The following is an 18,748-nucleotide window of genomic DNA, read 5'->3' on the forward strand; positions in this document are numbered from 1 at the left end:
TTGTGACCAATGTGCTGATGGGAGTAAAATAGTATAAAGAGCAAAAGTCTGTGTAAGGAGTCGGGTTGGGGTGTTATTAAACAAACAAACGAAGTACTTTTCTCCCGGGAGATCGGTGTCAGTGTTCTGTGTGAAACCAAGTGAACTTGGTTTTTTTTTTTTTTTTTACACAAACTGTTCTACGAGGATACATGGTAATATTTGAGTGCTGTAGATTATAGTATTTCAATTGTTTGATGCTCCATTTAAAGTGCATCTTGTTTTTGTTTTCAGACTTTCAGAACTACTTGAGAACTCAGACAGGCAGCACCACTACCATCAATATCATCATCTGCACTGTGGACTACCTGCTTCGACTACAGGTCATTCTGATATACTGATAGCTGTTTTCTGATCTTAGGCCCATTGACTGTAGCCTCCTTTTGTGAAAATCCACTTTGTTTTATAACTTTATATAATAAAAAATATTAAGTTTGAATATGTTTGTCTTCATTTGGGCCAATTAGATAAAATAATAAGATAGAATTCAGAAGTAACATTAACTTTTCCTCTCTCCCTCCTGTATACAGGAATCAATCAGTGACTTTTACTGGTACTACTCAGGAAAAGACATTATTGATGAGCCCGGTAAGAGGAATTTCTCCAAAGCAATGACTGTGGCCAAGCAGGTCTTCAACAGCTTGACTGAGTACATCCAGGTAAGAACGTTCCTGTATGATTAACACATAGATTAGCCTGAACACTGTGCATGTCACACCCTCCCTGTTGGCAGGCTTTCCCCACAATTGGCCTTTCGAGATCAGGCAAGAAATAGGCAAAAAATACAAGTTTTTCTTCCTGAATATGACTACAAAACCTACTTTCTCCACACACATGTTAATGTTAGGATATGCATTTCCCAGTCAATCTAACAAACCATCAGACAAACAAAAATAAGACACTTTGGTCAATGAAATGAAACAATAAAGCTTGATTTTAAATGTCTGTACCCACTGAAAATATCCCGTGTTATGTAAAAAATGTACCAATGTATCAATAACCAATGTTAAAATATATCTCCTAACATGATGAAGGTGCTGAAATATGATCTACATTTTTCACACTATGTTTCTGTGTTTGTCAGGGTCCCTGTACTGGTAACCAGCAGTCCCTGGCCCACAGTAGGCTGTGGGACGCTGTTGTTGGCTTCCTGCACGTCTTCGCTCATATGATGATGAAACTTGCTCAGGTAAGAACCATCCCAAGAAGTAGGTATTTTGAACTTTTTTTCTAGCCATACTTTTTATTTCCCTCCATATTTCATGGATAATTTCTGTAGAGAATCCAGAAAATTCTGCATTTTGAGTGATCTAAGAATGTGTGTTGTACTGCAGTTGACCAAAAGATGAATCGAAGCAATTTTCAAGTAGAAATTTAAATACTTCCATATGGTATATTTTAATGCATTGGTCCACTTTAAGTATACTAATTTTGTGAACTGTCTCTCTCATGGTTCCTGCAGAGTAAAGTATGTATTTATTTGATTATTCCTTTCTTTAATGAGTTGGTTTTATATCTTAACTGGCTTTCCCCCATCTTTTCTTTGTCAGATTGTTTCTGCCTCTTCACTGAGCCGTTTTATGTTAAAGAGAGGTAACCTGAGGGATTACTGTAGGGGACAAGGCACCTTGTCAACACAGCATTAAAGGAATACTTCACTCTCAAAATGAATATTTGTATATTTGTTACTCCCGGCGTGTTACCTTGAATTCATGAATAAAAAACATTTTTCTATTATGCCTCCACGGTGAATGGAGTTTCCAAAAAGGAAAACATTCTTCATGAATTAAAGTAAATGGTGTCCGTGTCTAACAACAGCAAACTATATCAAAACCTCTGTTTACAAATTCTCACACAACTTGTGCAGTATAATCTAAGTATCATTTATCCAGTCGTATGTGCAGTACTTCCCATGCATTTTAGCTAAAACATTCAGATTTATGACACCTTAGCACAGTCAAATGCTTGGGCACCTGCGTGTGTTAGAACTTTGCTCAAGTGGAGATCATATGCAAGCGCACACTCAGGGTGTGCTACTCTTAGACAGGAGTGTCAATTTAGCAAAAATGCCTAAGTTTGGGAAGTACTGAGCATACCACTGGATAAATGAGACTTCTATTATACTGCACAAGTTGTGTGAGAGTTTTTAAATAGATGTTTTGATACAGTTTTGCTCTTGTTAATCGTGGTCCTGTCCTGTTACCTACTTCAGTTCATGAAGATTGTTCGCATTTTAAGGATTCTGTGCTCACTATGAAGGCATGCAAGAAAAGCAAAATTTTCTTTATAATTTCAGGGTAACGCAGTGAGTGATTAATACAGAAATTATCATTTTGCAGGTGAGGTATTCCTTTAAGGGTGCAGATAGAATATAACAGAATTGAATACAATATAAAGTAATTACAACTCTCTAACATGAAATTTTGATGCTGTAAGTTTAAGCCATAGAGAGTCCTCTGGTTATCTTCCTTTTTAAAATCACATTTAGATGCAGCTGTAATACACTCAACTGTAATACAACTACAAAATTATACATTAATTTAGATTTATATGAAGTGCTGCTATAATGTAATGTAGTTTTCTGGTAGCCATGTTGTTTCTATGTTGTTCTTGTATATCTATGACCACATTTATTTATATTCATAATTATTTTGAAACCATCAGTTTTTACTGGTATAAAAGGCTAATTTTATCTGTGTTTCATCCACTGTTAATTATGTTGTGGTCAGCAGACCAACTCCACACACTGTCACTGTGTCCTGCATAAACTGACGAGTTCACCAGGTTTAGTTTGTCAACAACATGAATGCAAGTAAAGATGGCAGAAACAGTTTGAGGAAAAACATTTCTCTTTAATTTTCCTCTTGATTCTGTATAATACAGTTAATCCACCTCACCTGGTTTAATTTTATATTATTCATTTCATAGTACTGACCAATGATTTGGCCAAATGTGTTTGCTTTAAATAACATGTGTCTGTAATCTGTAAGTTGTGAGAGCTAACAAGGAGCTGCAGTGTTTCCGCCTCAGTCTAATTTTGTGTGTCAGTGTTGATTACTACCAGTGTTGCTGTTTCAAATGCATTTTTGTATTTTTACATCTTGAACGTCTTTCAAATGTTAGGTTAGTTCTGTTTGTTTATAAAAAGCAAGACAGACATTACATCACCACTTACAGATGAACTGTGGTCTATTTATCTATCTATCTATCTATCTATCTATCTATCTACCTATCCTATGAACACATAAATTATAAATGTATCTATTTATAAATTTAAAGCTAAAAAAAGTTTTAAAATACATACATGAAATTAGAGGATGTTCTCTAGCCGCAGCTGTAGCTCAGAATTAAATGATTAGGATAGCATTTACACAATCTCCAGGTCAAGACAAATACAAAAATGAAGTAAAAATGTTGATGATAACATTTTTATTTTGATGTGTAACCCTGTTAGATGCACCCCGATCCTGGACAACGAAATGGCGTAAGAATCTGTGTCTCTCTGCCAGTGTCATCTCATTTCGAGGCCATTCATGCTTTTCCATAAAGAGCTTATGCTTCATCACATTATTTAATACGCATTTACATTTCCCTCTTTTTGTATTTCCTCTGCAGCAATTCATGGTTTTCCTCCGCGGTTTCCCACAAATAATGCTTTTTTTTTTTTAGCTTTCTTTCACTTTGTTCCCTGTAGTATCTTAATGTCTTGCTTTGCTTCTTTTCATTTAGCTGTATTTTATTTTTTTGTACGTTTTGTTCTTTTGTGTTGTAGTGGTATCAAAAGGTGCTGCTGTGATTTCACAGGTGGCTGATGCTTGCACATCCTGACACCCTTTTCCTCTAGATCTTCACCAGCCTGACAACCACTACAGACAGTGTAAAATATTTGTGGCTCCTGTTATCTGCTAGTGCAGGTCTTCACGAGTGCTAAGATCAGCTTCTGCAAATATCTTTATGTCTTCCTTGCTCCCATGCTGCAGCCACTTTAAATGATAAAAAGGAAAGGTGGTGCTGTCTAGCTGAAGCATTTTCTTCCCTCCTCTCATACCTGCCTGAGTTTCCAATGTCTGTCTCGCTTTACATCACATTAAATGTACTATTTTTGATGTTAAAAATGCATATTCTTTATTTGAAAATGCAAACCCAGGATCATTTTTGGAGTAGAGCACACTCTGAGGTAGCGTCTCTCTCTGTTTTTATGTCTCAAAAGAAGCATCCTCTCAAATTAAACTGTGATGTGTCATCAGTCAGTACACATTAAGAGCGTTAATTCTCTACTGTTTGTGTTTGCTGTTTGTTGTGGCTCTATTGCAGGACTCCAGTCAAATTGGACTGTTAAAGGAGCTGTTGGATCTGCAGAAGGACATGGTGGTGATGCTTCTGTCCCTGCTTGAGGGTAAGATGTCCATCCCAGTCTAGTAATGTCCTGTCCTCTCTGTTATATACTTTCTATTGATTTGTCCTCTCCTTGTTCTTTTCACTGCTCGTAGGCAATGTGGTGAACGGAACCATTGCCAGGCAGATGGTTGACATGCTGGTGGAGTCCTCCAGCAACGTGGAAATGATCCTTAAGTTCTTTGACATGTTCCTCAAGCTTAAGGACATTGTGGCATCTGACGCCTTCCGAGACTATGTGACTGACCCCCGTGGGCTGATCTCCAAGAAGGACTTCTCCAAGGCCATGGACAGCCAGAAGCAATACTCTCCCTCAGAAATCCAGTTCCTCCTCTCTTGCTCAGAAGCCGATGAGAATGAGATGATCAACTTTGAGGAATTTGCAGATCGTTTCCAGGAACCGGCCAAAGACATTGGATTCAATATTGCCGTTCTGCTCACAAACCTGTCAGAGCACGTACCCCATGACACTCGCCTTCAGAACTTCCTGGAGCAGGCCGACAACGTGCTCAACTACTTCCGCCCTTTCCTCGGCCGCATTGAAATCATGGGAGCCAGCAGGAAGATCGAACGCATTTACTTTGAAATCAGCGAGGAGAACCGCAACCAGTGGGAGATGCCACAAGTCAGAGAGTCTAAACGGCAGTTCATCTTTGATGTGGTCAATGAGGGTGGCGAGAGTGAGAAAATGGAGATGTTTGTGAACTTCTGTGAAGACACCATCTTTGAGATGAACATTGCTGCATCTATATCTGAGCCTGAGGGAGGGGGGGAAGAAGAAGAAGATGACGAGGAAGAAGAGGAGGGTGGGGGAGATCAAGGAGAAGAAGGCGCTGAAGAAGAAGAACCTCCAGAGTCAACCTCAGCATTTGCAGACTTTCTGAAGAGCGTTGTTGACTTCTTCAACATGTTCACCTTCCGTAACCTGCGGCGTCGGTACCGCAAACTAAGAAGAATGACGTTGAAGGAGATGGTCATCGGTCTGGCTACATTTATCTACACTATTTTGATGGGCATTCTGATATTTATTTATAGTATATGTAAGGGCTTCTTCACACTCATATGGAAGGTGCTGTTTGGTGGAGGCCTAGTCGAGGGCGCCAAGAAGATAACTGTGACAGAGATCCTAGCCAGTATGCCAGATCCCACACAGGATGAAGTTCACGGGGACCTGCCACCTGAACCAGGGGCTAGAGAGGTCCAAGACACAGATGGAGCGGCAGACCTTTTAGATGTTGTGGGAGGAGAGGAGGAAGAGGAGGATAGTGAGGAGAGGGAAGGTGGACGCCTGCCTGGTTTCAATACTCCTGGGGGACTTGGAGACTTTGGTGAAACAACAACTGAAGAGCCTCCGACTCCAGAGGGCACGCCGCTGCTCAAGAGAAAATTGGTGAGGTGTTCTGTGTGTTACTGTTGTTCAGTATATACACTCTCCGTTAATTGGTTAATTAACTGCAAAATGATCATTCAAACAGTTGGAAGCCACAGTGGGAGGACAAGGAGAGGAAGAACAACCTCCTCAACCTGAAGAAGAGGCTCCTCAGGAGACTGAGAAAGCAGAGTAAGTTGTCTGTCTGCTGAGGATCAACATGAAAATTGAGCAGCTTCTGCTAAAGATAACAGCTAGGACTTGCAGCTTTGTTGAGCTGGGCATACACTGTACGATTTGAACCCATTTCTGACCCAATTTTTGAGGCACATAACTCATTTTAGAGTTGGACCAAATTCCAGCTTCATTGGGCATCGTTTGCCGTGCAGTGCACAGGGGGTATGGAGGACTGATCATGACCCAATCAACTGCTCCCAAACAGCTGTCATATATTTGGATGAATTTCTGACATGTCAGAAATTTTGGTTGGCCATCTTCAGGCTCTTGCACAGTTAAAGCAGAGCCACAAGTCATCCCCAAAATCAGTGCCCTTTTTCTCACTGCGCCTGCGTTAAAGGCGCCGTATGTAAGAATGTGGCCAAAACGGTTACTGCACTCAAATTCAAAATACTGCCGCGAGTCGTGTCCGTCCCCCCTCCCCTACAGATTTGAGGTTGCTGGACAGCGGCACGCTGGAGACTGATTTGTTTGCCCACGGGCGGCTGCCGTGGCAGGGCCGCGTCGCCGTGTCCTTGATCTTCGGTTTTCCAGCAGACTGTTCGAGCAAGTCCGGCTTCTCTGCTGCTAACGCTGCTGCCGGGATACAGCTGAGGAGGAGCCAACTGCTAATGCTATGTACCGGGACACTGCTAATGCTGCTTGCCGTGCTGCTAACGTTTGTTTCTGAAAAAAATCAGTCGGGTCGATGTACCCTGACCAATGACCCACCTGCACATGGGCTACAATGTATGATCGAAAATGAATAACAGTTGAAAGTATTCGAAATGGCAATTTGGCAATAATGCATTATTGTGAACTGCACTGGTGTTACGTTACAGATTTCTGCTAGCAAATAAAATTGTACCTGTCTTGGAGCTTTCAAACAAGTCTGTGTTGTTGACAATTGTCAATTGACAATTGTCAATAGCCAGAACAATCCACAGGGACTGACAGGTGGTTTTATTTTCTATTTTACACGTACATGTGCAGCAGCTTGCAGATCGGAACGCAGAAATAATTAGCTTCGGCTCTAAGTCACAGACAGTGTATTTGTACAGTAGAAATCGGAATTAAACAACAAAATTGTACAGTATGTGCTCAGCTTTAGCTATTTAGAAGTTTACAAGTAAGGATGAATTTAGAGTTCACACAATTGAGACTTTAAATCATTATTTGACTTTATCAAATGTAAAATGGATGTAATTTACTTTATGTATCCAGATATGTCAGTGTGTGTTATTAGCTGTTCACATTACCACACATCTGTATAGTTATGCAAACAGTTTTATTATCAGATGTAAAACAGAGTCTAGAGGAAATAATTCTTCTCTTTTAAAACTAAAAGCAGAAAATTTTGTCCTTGTGTCTTTCTCAGCACCGAGAATGGAGAGAAGACAGAGAAGGCAGAGCCTGAACCTGAGGTGAAGGAGGAGGAGCCTGAGGAGCAAGAAGAAACAACTGTGAAGACGAAGGCGAAGAAGGACAAAAAAACGTCTGAGGAGGTCTTCGAGCTGTGGAATGAGCTGGAGGTTCAGAGGATTAAATTCATGGTGAGCAGCTCTTTACTACAGTAAATATTTTTGACTTTATGTTGTTAAAATTTAATCTGGCAATGCTGTAACATACTGGTATGTGTCTGATTTGTTCGGCCATTTCTTTAGGGATTTTATTTGGTCATGGACAGACGATTTTTTTTAAAAAATTGGCCTTATCCCAGTGCACTTGCCTGTGGTTTAACTAGTAGAAATGATTTGGCAGCTACACAACAGAAGAGGTTGTTATTTAGTATTTTCCTCTTGCATAATGTTCAAGTAGTAGCGTACTAACACAATGCAAGTACAAGTTTCACTCCGAACACAAACCCAATTGTTAGAAAAAATGTTGGCATTGTACGCTTCTGCAAACAGCTGATACTTTACATCTGCACGTAGTTATGTGGCGGATATGTTGAAACTTTACTTTTTAATAAAGCTGTGGTAAACCTGTGGTTACATCTAGGCACAAAAAGCACTTGGTTATGGTTAGGAAATGATCATGTTTAAACTTAAAATACCCAGTTTTGGGGGCATAATCTCTGCTGGACAGGGTATGAAATTAACAAAATATTTTGGGGGCAATTTTGGCCCCCACGGTCTAAAAAATGGGGGCATTTTCAAAATGTTTGGGGGCCATCAAAAAATTGTAATTATGTTCTAACAATAAGCACATGAAAAGCAAAACCAACTAAGATAGTGTCTTCACTCTTCAGTAGAAACCACTATAAATGAAATAAATAATGGGTTACATAAAGTTATGGTTGCAAAATATCACTCAGATTTCCTATAATTCAACCAGTTTAAATGTGATGATTTAACCATTAATCTACTGATAGCAGTACTAATGTTTCACCACATTACAGTTACTTTTACTGTTAAAAAGACCAAATTACTATAAATTCCTTAGATGCAATCCTGGAAGTAAGTAAATTTAAAATTTAACATTCATTCTACCTTAATTTTTCATTAATTTGTCATTGTGTCGACACAGATCACCCAAGAAATGGTTAATTTATACTTATGGTACAGCAAAGCCCCCTCCCCTTCTCTGTCAGATTACTCTCATGTAATCAGTGCAATCTTGTGGATTATGTCTGGAAAATGAGTTGTAGACGTGACGGTAAATTAATTTAATGAAAATAAAATTATACTTTAATGTCAGATTGTAATACTGTTAAAAATATAAATACATATAGTTGTTTCGAAAACATGGGGGCAATTTTGGCCCCCGGAACATGGCTTTTGGGGGCATTCTTGGATAAATTGCGGGCCAAATGCAACTGCTCAGTAAAAAAATAACCACTTTTTGTGCCACTAATCTCACTGGAAAAACACCCACATTTGGTGCCTTAAAAGCCACTGGAAAGCACAGCAATGACTCACTGAATCACAACTGGTTTTGTTGTTTGTTGGTCTTGAGCAGTGGTCGGCAGCTTGGCAGGCATCTCACCAAATTGACACACCACCCACATTTAGCTCATATGCTGTGTCACTTAGAAACGTTGATATGTATGAAACATGCAAATATAATGTATTCATGGTTTGCAGAAATGTACGATGCCAACATTTTCTTTTGGCGACTGGGCTGGTAATACAGTATTGTTGGCTACAGTTGGCTACACCATCTTCAAATGTTAATGCAGAGGAATTGGGCAGTAAAAATGTTGCTTTTCTGCTTTGCTCTACCCCCGACAGAACTACCTTTCTCGCAACTTCTACAACCTTCGGTTCTTGGCCCTGTTCATCGCCTTCGCACTCAATTTCATCCTGCTCTTCTACAGGGTCTGTGCATTTGTAACTAACTTTTGACGACATCTACAGTATCAACTCTGTCCGATCCTGCAAAATCTGATGGCATTTCATGATAAATTTCACTGGCAATAAATCTGTGTTCAAAAATCTGACTCGCATAACATTTTACAATATTTGGCAGCATGAAAATCACTAACATTCCTGGACAAGATTAAGGTTTGCTCCAAAATTCAGCTGCAATCAAGAGGTGGTATTTCAAAGTAAAATGAAATAAAAAGTATCTATAGTCACAACAGTTAGTTAAAACCATTTTCTTGCCACCTTCCTGTGTTAACAAGTATTTTTTTCAATGTGTGCAAAACTGTTTTGTACACACATTTTTGTACACAAATGAATTACTGTCAAAACATTCATTAAGACTTGCAGGACTCATTTTGTGTACGTCCTTTTCCAGGTGTCTGACAGTCCTCCAGGCGAGGAGGAGTTTGAGGGTTCTGGTCTGTTCGAGGGCTCTGGCCTGTTTGAAGGCTCCGGTGCTGAGGAGGACGGGTCTGGATTAGATGAAGGAGGTGGAGAAGATGAAGATGAGGAAGGACCCATGTACTACTTCTTGGAAGAGAGCACAGGCTACATGGAGCCAGCCATGGCTTTCTTCGGTATCATCCACACCATCATCTCCTTCCTCTGCATCATCGGCTACAACTGCCTCAAGGTGTGTGGTGTGCGCTCCGAAAAAAATCCATATATGTTTTTTTGTGTTTGCTTTTAGGTTTTAAGCAGTTTGTCTTCTTTTCCCTCTGTGCCCTTCAGGTCCCTCTGGTTATCTTCAAGAGAGAGAAGGAGCTGGCCAGAAAGCTGGAGTTTGATGGTCTCTATGTCACCGAGCAGCCTGAAGACGATGACATCAAGGGCCAGTGGGATAGACTGGTGCTCAACACTCCGTAAGAGCCATGTTTCATTATGGATGGATGAAAAAAAATATGAGCTCTGGTCCCCCTCCCGGTCCAGACGGGCTGGGCCAATCACAATCGTTTATCTAATATGGGGCGTGTTTCGCACAATGACTGACAGCTTGCGGAGCCTTTGTACTTTAACCAAAATACATAATGATGTCATTTTTGGTTCTCACACCAGGGATACGACAGTGAGCGTAAACCTATCTTAATAAAGAGGAGCGCCTTAATGTTTGCACCTCGCACTGTCACAAGCACAAGCCTCTTATCCATGAGCAGATACACACTTCCTTCTGCACCGTGTCATGGTTTCTAGAAAGAGACATTGCTGTTGAGTTTTTTATGTGTATTTATTTGGCACTTTGAGCACCACAAGCCGAGTGCCATCTAATTTTATTGTAATGGAGAGAAGGCAGACATCTCTATGGCTGATATCTTCAACACTCCACAACTCACACCAAAATAAGCCAGAACCTGGAGTTTAAATGTTGCATGCTGGTTAGGCTCAGGTCAGTTTGCAGACCTCTAATAAATGGTATTAGAAACCGACATTACTTACAATGAAATACTAAATATTTTTCTCTGTCATTGCAGATCTTTCCCTAACAATTACTGGGACAAGTTTGTGAAAAGAAAGGTGAGTTTTTTTCAGACAGCTTTGATTCACAATGTTAGCAAAATGTCGAGGATATTTCCTGCAGTGAAATGACATTCATGTGTGATATCAAGGTGCTGGATAAATATGGTGACATCTACGGCAGAGAGAGGATTGCAGAGTTGCTCGGTATGGACTTGGCTTCTCTGGACGTCAGTGCCATGACACATGAGAAGAAGCCTGAACCAGACACCTCAATGTTGAGCTGGTATGTGCTGCAATGTGCACTTTATACATAAAACCATCAGGCTTCTAGTACATAATATCACAGAAAAAACTTGTCCTTTTCTCTGTAGGGTAACATCTATTGACATCAAGTACCAGATCTGGAAGTTTGGTGTTATTTTCACTGACAATGTGAGTTTAGGAAGCAGTTCATGGTATAATTTAGACAGTGAGAGGATCTGTTTTGAGTGTGACTGACAGCCTTTCATTTTTTCAGACCTTCCTCTACCTGATGTGGTACATGTTAATGTCTCTGCTTGGACACTACAACAACTTCTTCTTTGCCGCTCATCTTCTGGACATCGCCATGGGTGTCAAAACCCTACGCACCATCCTGTCCTCCGTCACTCACAATGGCAAACAGGTCCGCTCAGTTCTACTCTAATGAAGCATCATGAGGCTATTTGAACACCTGTTTTCCCACAAGGAGCAGTAAACTGATGTTGTACTAATGTCGTATCCTTCTGTTCCTCACAGCTGATGATGACTGTGGGTTTGCTTGCTGTGGTGGTGTACCTGTACACCGTGGTGGCCTTCAACTTCTTCCGCAAGTTCTACAACATGAGCGAGGATGAAGATGAGCCGGACATGAAGTGTGATGACATGATGACTGTGAGTGAAGGGCAGAGATATGGTTATAGGACAGTGGTTTTGGAACTCAACTTTACTTTTGGTTGTTATAAAACATAATTTTGGTCACTTCTCTCCGGCAGTGTTACCTGTTCCACATGTACGTTGGCGTGCGTGCTGGTGGTGGCATAGGAGATGAAATTGAGGATCCAGCTGGGGATGAATATGAGCTCTACCGAGTGGTCTTTGACATCACCTTCTTCTTCTTCGTCATTGTCATCTTGTTGGCTATCATTCAGGGTATGGTTTATGAGCAGTTATTTACTCAAACAAAGTGCTCTTTGTTGTTTGGGGGTAATCAGACACTTCAACTGAGAAAAATGCCTCAGTTTAAAGAAGAGTGTGGGGATTTTTCTGCAGGCTCTTTTATGTCTACATACTGTCGGTGATAACGTGTGGCAGATGTGGTGGTACAAAGAAAAAAGTTTAAATTCTACAATTTCATTCTACAATAAGTGCAGGATGTAATCAGGTCCTTGAAGTCTTAAAATGTCTTAAATTCAATTTTATACATATAAGGCCTTAAAAGTCATTAATAGTCTTAAATTTGAATTTGTGAGGTTTTAATTGCCACAAACATTTTATCTAATATCATTTATCCATCGGGCGGGTGGGTGTCAAGAGGTTAACTTCCTTTTGTCAAATGAGTCACGCTACATGAAAGTCCATATTTGTGATGTTACAAATCTTTAAAGCTACCACTGAACCTAATACTTTGTTTTTATTTTATATTTGCACTTAGCTGTTGGCAAAATGTAGGTTAACCTAACTCACTCTAATAACCATCTTCCTTCATAAAACCTTCCTCTGCATGGTACCACATATACAATACTAAACTTTATGCTCACCTGCAATGCTTGAATAAGAATAAGATGACCAAATTTCAGTCTTAAATGTGGTTGAAGATTACATTAAAGGTCATCTGTAGACACCCTGAGGTCGCATTGAGATGGTTGAAGATTGCACCAATGTTCACGGGAATTGTCTAATTTGTCCACAAAAAAACACTTGTGCCATCAGACTAGTTTGAAAGTGTTATAATAACAAACACACATCGTAGCTTTAATGTTGCCATAATAAATATTTTTACAATAACAATTGATTGAATGATTATGTGTATTGTAAATTGTAGCAGACCTATATGTAGGGCTGCAAGTAACGATTATTTTCATTGTCGACTAATCTGTTGATTATTTCTTCGATTAGTCGACTAATCATTTTATCGAAAAATGTGTTAAAATGTTGAAAAATGTCGTTCTGTGTCTCCCAAACCCCAAAATGATGTCATCTGATGTCTTGTTTCGTACTCACGCCAAAGGGTTTTAGTTCACCGTCAGGGGAGAGTGTGTAAAGCTGCCAATATCTGAACGTAAGAAGCTGCAATAAGAGTATTTTGGGTACTTGTATAGTACTTCTCTATGAAAAATGACTCAAACCGATTAGTCGACTACTAAAATAGTCACTGATTATTTTAATAGTCAATTAGTCATCGATTAGTTGACTAATCGTTGCAGCTCTACCTATATGGCATCTTTTAGTTTACTGGTTTGGTTTTACAGCAGACAGCTTTACTGTTTTGGTTCAGTTCCACTGCTCCTATCCACACACAGTTTTTTTCTGCGAAAAAGCTTTGAGGTCCACTATGTAGACTGTATGTACTGATTTTATATCTGTTCCTTAAAAATGTTTCTTGATGTGGGCAAATTGAACCCTGAGAGCTTGTCAAGACCAAGCAGCAACCTCATGGGCTGAAAAATGAAGCCAGTGCAAAGTTGCCACAAATTGCAGTTCTTTGAATGGCCACTTGAGACTGGCTCCAGAAGCGGCTTAATCCTCATAGACCCCCATGTTAAAATGCCCAACTTTACAGCAGAAAAAAACATGTTTACAGCCCAGCACAAAGAATGTTTGCATCTAATTTCCACCAGTCATGACAACTGTACGGGGGTTGAATTTTTATGTAACTCACCTGTTTGAATGTTATTAAGGCTTAAAGTTATGGATAATTATGGGTGTGTATGATTTAAGTGTCACAGCGTCAGCCATTGGCTCTAAAATTCCAAGATGGTGACAGCCAAAATGCCAAACTCAAGGCTTCAAAACTGGAGTGCACAAACCACTGGGCTACATCTATTTTTGTTTTTACAGTCAATGCTCCCATCACTTGATTTCCACCAAAAAGCTCTAATACCTCACTGTATGTACTGATTTAAAATCCACTGATAAAAACTGTGTTGAATGTAGGTGAGCTGAACACAAACTTCTTGGACCAAGGTGTTAGCCAGTGTTCTGTGTTTCGTGATGTGATGCTAGGAAAGCCTCCTGAGTGGACAGGGCAGAAACCTCTAAGAAAAAACAAGTAAATCAAGGGAATGGTTAAAGGTGTTTTAGAGTTCAGAAAAATAAGGTTGTGACACGAAGTTTGCAGTTTTTAATTCTTGACCTGCTGCAAAATGTGTCCAAATGTAAACACTCTCCTCCCTGAACATTTGGTAACTTTGTTGAAAAGCACTCTGATCCTCAGTTTAGTAAGAAATGCTGTCTGCCTGTCTGCCAGGTTTGATCATTGATGCCTTTGGAGAGCTGAGAGACCAGCAGGAGCAGGTCAGAGAGGACATGGAGGTAAGATAATGAGCTTCAGAGGGATTTAACCGGACTGATTTTTCTTAATCCACCTTCAGTTCTCCTTTAATTACAAGGCAAGAACGTGTTTAATCATAACTGTCTTTTCTCCCTCCAGACAAAGTGTTTCATCTGTGGAATTGGTAGCGACTACTTTGACACGACGCCGCATGGCTTCGAGACCCACACCTTAGAAGAGCATAACTTAGCCAACTACATGTGAGTTACCTTTCAGACTGCAGATGTGAGAATAACAATATTTTAAATACAGTATGTAATCATTTTTTAGGTTTTGATAAATTTAAAAGTTGATAGTTGTTCATTTTTTAAATAATAGGCATGAAAGTTTTACTATCAAAACATAGCATCATTAAATATGCCTCAACGCTCTTATTCTAGTGTTAAAACTTGATATGAAGACAAAATGACATGGCAGACTTTCCTACTTTGTCCTGTTATTTTATGGCTCTGTCAAAAATAGACAAGGCACATATTTTTCTGAGCTTCTTGGAGCTTGTAAAACGCATCTGTCTAGAGTGGCCACAGTCAGCAATGGCAGCCACTTAGCCACCTGGGGGAGATCTGTACTCTACTGAGTGCACCTTTTCTAGTTAATCTCAGTATTTTCCCTTTTCTCTCACAGGTTCTTCCTGATGTATCTCATCAATAAAGATGAAACTGAACACACAGGACAGGTCAGTAAGCATACATACATTTGAGATATACAACAGATGTACAAAACAAACAATGAAGCCCTTGTTTGTTTCTTATATTATTGTTACTATTTTATATTGCTTTTACTATTGTTTTAACTCATACATGTTAGGTATGGAAGCCCAGGGAATGTGTTGTGTTGAAAAAATGTTTGTGTTCTTGTATATAATGTTATTAATGTTGCACCTTGATCCGAGAGAAACTCATTCTGCCTTGCACAGAGATGTTTGGTAAAATGACAATAAGCTGGATTGATTTTTGTGTTCATAATATCAGCTTAAATTTTTTTCATTGATTCATTTTTTACATTTCCGTGTTTCAGGAGTCATACGTGTGGAAGCTATACCAGGAGCGATGCTGGGACTTCTTCCCTGCTGGAGACTGCTTCAGGAAGCAGTATGAGGATCAGCTGGGATAACATCCTGCATTGTGAACATCTGAAGGAGAAAGAGAGGAAAGGAGAGAGGAGAGGAGGGGAGGGAAATTCTGAGAAGGGAAAGATTAGAAATGTAGAGATCGAACACACCTTTGTCTTAGTTTTGTCCTTTTGTCTGCACATTTCTCCCCTCCGTTGAAGCTATGCACACTTCGACTGCACTGTTGTACCACCCGCAGCAGAATGTCCATGGAATAGATTTGAGAAAAGCAGAAGAAGAGAGGCCTTTTTTATTCCACTAAGAATACACTACATGGCCTTTTTTTAGTGTAAAATAAACATAGTCTGCCTTGCATATCAATGCATATACAAAATGGGCTCTTTCAGTCGCCACTGCTGTACACATTTTAGTGCCTATAGCAACATCACTGCTTTAGCGATCAGCTGCTTTAACACTTTTATTTGAGATTAGAGTGGATGTGTTTTATTTATATTGGTTGTAAGTTTGGGATTTTATTTTTTGTAAGTGGCTGCTGCCATTTGATATTTTGTTTCTAATGTCTGGTGTTTTGAAAGGAAATGATTACAGTATTTCCGAAATCCCTGAGGGCAGCAGTGAACATTTTAGCCCTCCCCCCCTCGCTCCTCTTCTTCCTCTCTCAAGACTTAAAAACTTGTCTTCAAACAAGCAATTGTGAACTTGCTGGACTGACTTGCTAAGATAATAAAACTGAGCATCATCTGCGTGCGTGATATATACCAGTGTGAATCAGCTGTATAGATGAACCCAGTTTGCACTCTGAAGTCTTACAATGCGTCCCTGGATGTATGTGCTCCCCTATCTCCACTGGTGTCTCTGTGCCATATAAGATAGTGATGATGTACACACATACAGTATAGGAGGATGCCAAGGTTATTTATTTATTGTTTATACGCAGATCAAACCTTCTGAAGACGACCGTTTTAGCCCGTCTGTATTTCTGGCCAACAGTCTGTTTTATGACACTTTATGCACAAATAAGTTTTTGTCAGTGCATTAAAATAACTAATGAATGTATTTAATGTATACATTTTGGCCAAAGTGTCATGTGTATAACTGAGTAATGTCTAGGCTGCTTAGAGGCCTTTTGATGAAAAGACATATTTTACATAAATCATAGATACATATATTTATTTTTCTTTAGGGCTTTGAAGAATTTGAACGATCATGCTTCTTTGACATGAACATGTCGTGTGTCCTGTTTGTGAAATCCACAGTGGTGAAGAGACTCGGTCTCACACTGAAGTAAATGCCCAGTTTGCAGTCAGAAGAGCACATTAGCTTTTGTTTTTGCTAGTTAGGTTTTTATGATAGATATTTTTAGAAATTCAGCATATCAGTTATTTTTCTCAATCAAAGTCACGTGTGATGCGTTGATCTCAGACAGTTCTGGCTCACTATGCCTCTTACGGATCAAACTCACAAACTCCATCTTGCATTTAATGTCATGAATCATTTTGTCAGAGACAGAGCGGTATTTTGTTTGCCGACGACTCTGAAGTGTGTTTCTGTGGCTGTGGTCCACCTGGAGGCAGCTGACAGTACGGAACTGAATGGAGATCACTACTGTCCACCTGGCTGAGTGTCCTCTGACTGAACCCTGTGTTTCAATACAGAATAAACAGATTATTTTAAGGAGAACTGTGACATGTCCTCATTTACATGGCAGACTCTGTGTGTGTGTGTGTGTGTGTGTGTGTATGCTCTTTTGTTCTATCTTTGTGTGGACCAGTTATACCTTGAGTGTGAATGAGGACATTTTGTCTGGTCCTCATTAGGTTTAGGTTGTGGAAAGGGATCAGAAGTTGCCTTAACGCTAGGACACATACCACGTCTTAAACAGCCCAGAGAATGTGAGGTCAGGTGCTGGTGCCACTCTTTTGCCAGCGTTAAAGTGTGAGGAGGTAGGTTGCCCCTGATGTTGCTAAGCAACCATATCCAGGACTGTATCATAGGGTACTTATCCGCAATCCCAATTCCGAAGCTGATCATCTTCACGATATTTTTAAAAAGTGTGTTGATGGCCTAAACTTTTGTCCATGGGACAGATGTAAAGCTCTGGGAAGCCCTGCACTAAAATGATCAACTACTTCTTCTTTATCAAAGAGTGATATTTATAAAAGAAAGGAAAAACATCTGGTGGCTGTGACTGACATGGTTTCGTTATTGGTGGTGATGGAGGTTCAGTTTTGGGGCCTTTTGTTTTTCATCCCCTTCTCAGGATTTCTTTTTGTTTTTTTGTTTTTTTTATCCTTCAGATACTTTTTTTTAAATTTCAGTGTTCTTTATTGACATGAACATTACCATTCACTATTGACATGATAAACAAATAAATAAATTAATCAATTATTTATTATAAATGAACACATGAATAATTAAATAATTAAATATATGATGCTTTACCATTCAGGGCATGCACTGTCTTTTTTCACTGCTACACTGTGATGATGTGATTGTGCTACTGACTGAAATTGTATTGACACATGGAGGTGATGACCTGAAGATGGTTTGCCATCCAGGGGATGCACCATATTGAAGAAACACTTTCTTCACTGGCCACAGCTTTCCACCTCTCTGCTCGATTTTTTTTTCAAATGTTTTTAGATTTCTTTTATTTCTAAGGACATCTCACATTAATCAACATTTCTGTAAATGGCTAATTTTCAACTGCAGACCTTTGGCAAGATGTTTTGAAACCAATAAAAGGATAAAAAAAAATCACAGGACAATTCAAGGTTCAAGGTTCAAGGTTTCTTTATTAATACCGGCTGGTAAATTTGTTGTGCAGACAGGCACTCGGCGATGCCAGTATAACAAACATTCACACCCAGACATCATGACAGACAAATCACAAATAGAAAAACACAATATAATCAAAATACATAGTCATAGTCATAGGAATAGAAGTAAAAAATTGCTTCTACATAGAAAAGTGCTTCTACATGTCCCTGGGGCCAACTAAATTCAATATGAACAAGATCACCTTGTGGCCTTACTGTTCAGCATTACAATTGCTGTGGGTATGAAGCTACTTCTGTACCGTTTTGTCCTGCCCTTAGGGGCCACAAAACGACAGCCAGAGTGAAGGAGCTGGAACTCGCCATGCAAAGGATGTGAGCCGTCGTTACGAATAGCGCTGGCTTTACGCTGCAGCTGTGTGTCATAGAGGGCTGCCATGGTGAGCTGAGGCTCACCAATTATCCTACCAGCCCATTTGATAATCT

At 39.7% G+C, this 18,748-nt stretch overlaps 1 protein-coding gene across 5 annotated transcripts in view; it reads left to right on the forward strand.

The window, feature by feature from the left end:
- ryr1b (ryanodine receptor 1b (skeletal)) overlaps positions 1-17,791 on the forward strand; it is a 94,009-nt gene extending 76,218 nt beyond the window's left edge. For 3 of the 5 annotated variants that reach the window (XM_050059639.1, XM_050059631.1, XM_050059647.1), the window contains 22 exons: positions 274-362; positions 570-698; positions 1,124-1,228; positions 3,494-3,523; positions 4,187-4,216; positions 4,354-4,435; positions 4,530-5,824; positions 5,910-5,995; positions 7,398-7,572; positions 9,253-9,339; positions 9,764-10,021; positions 10,120-10,250; positions 10,857-10,899; positions 10,992-11,125; positions 11,214-11,274; positions 11,360-11,506; positions 11,620-11,754; positions 11,856-12,012; positions 14,330-14,394; positions 14,513-14,613; positions 15,038-15,089; positions 15,431-17,791. In XM_050059639.1, coding sequence (XP_049915596.1) covers positions 274-362; positions 570-698; positions 1,124-1,228; positions 3,494-3,523; positions 4,187-4,216; positions 4,354-4,435; positions 4,530-5,824; positions 5,910-5,995; positions 7,398-7,572; positions 9,253-9,339; positions 9,764-10,021; positions 10,120-10,250; positions 10,857-10,899; positions 10,992-11,125; positions 11,214-11,274; positions 11,360-11,506; positions 11,620-11,754; positions 11,856-12,012; positions 14,330-14,394; positions 14,513-14,613; positions 15,038-15,089; positions 15,431-15,526 — 3,488 coding nt within the window. In that variant the 3' untranslated portion in view covers positions 15,527-17,791. The remainder of the gene's footprint in view (positions 1-273; positions 363-569; positions 699-1,123; positions 1,229-3,493; positions 3,524-4,186; positions 4,217-4,353; positions 4,436-4,529; positions 5,825-5,909; positions 5,996-7,397; positions 7,573-9,252; positions 9,340-9,763; positions 10,022-10,119; positions 10,251-10,856; positions 10,900-10,991; positions 11,126-11,213; positions 11,275-11,359; positions 11,507-11,619; positions 11,755-11,855; positions 12,013-14,329; positions 14,395-14,512; positions 14,614-15,037; positions 15,090-15,430) is intronic. The other 2 variants (XM_050059657.1, XM_050059666.1) reach the window with 1 other exon arrangement.
- The last annotated feature ends 957 nt before the right edge of the window (positions 17,792-18,748 follow it).

This window comes from Epinephelus moara, chromosome 2, assembly GCF_006386435.1.
Source record: "Epinephelus moara isolate mb chromosome 2, YSFRI_EMoa_1.0, whole genome shotgun sequence".
Classification (NCBI taxonomy): Eukaryota; Metazoa; Chordata; class Actinopteri; order Perciformes; family Serranidae; genus Epinephelus; species Epinephelus moara.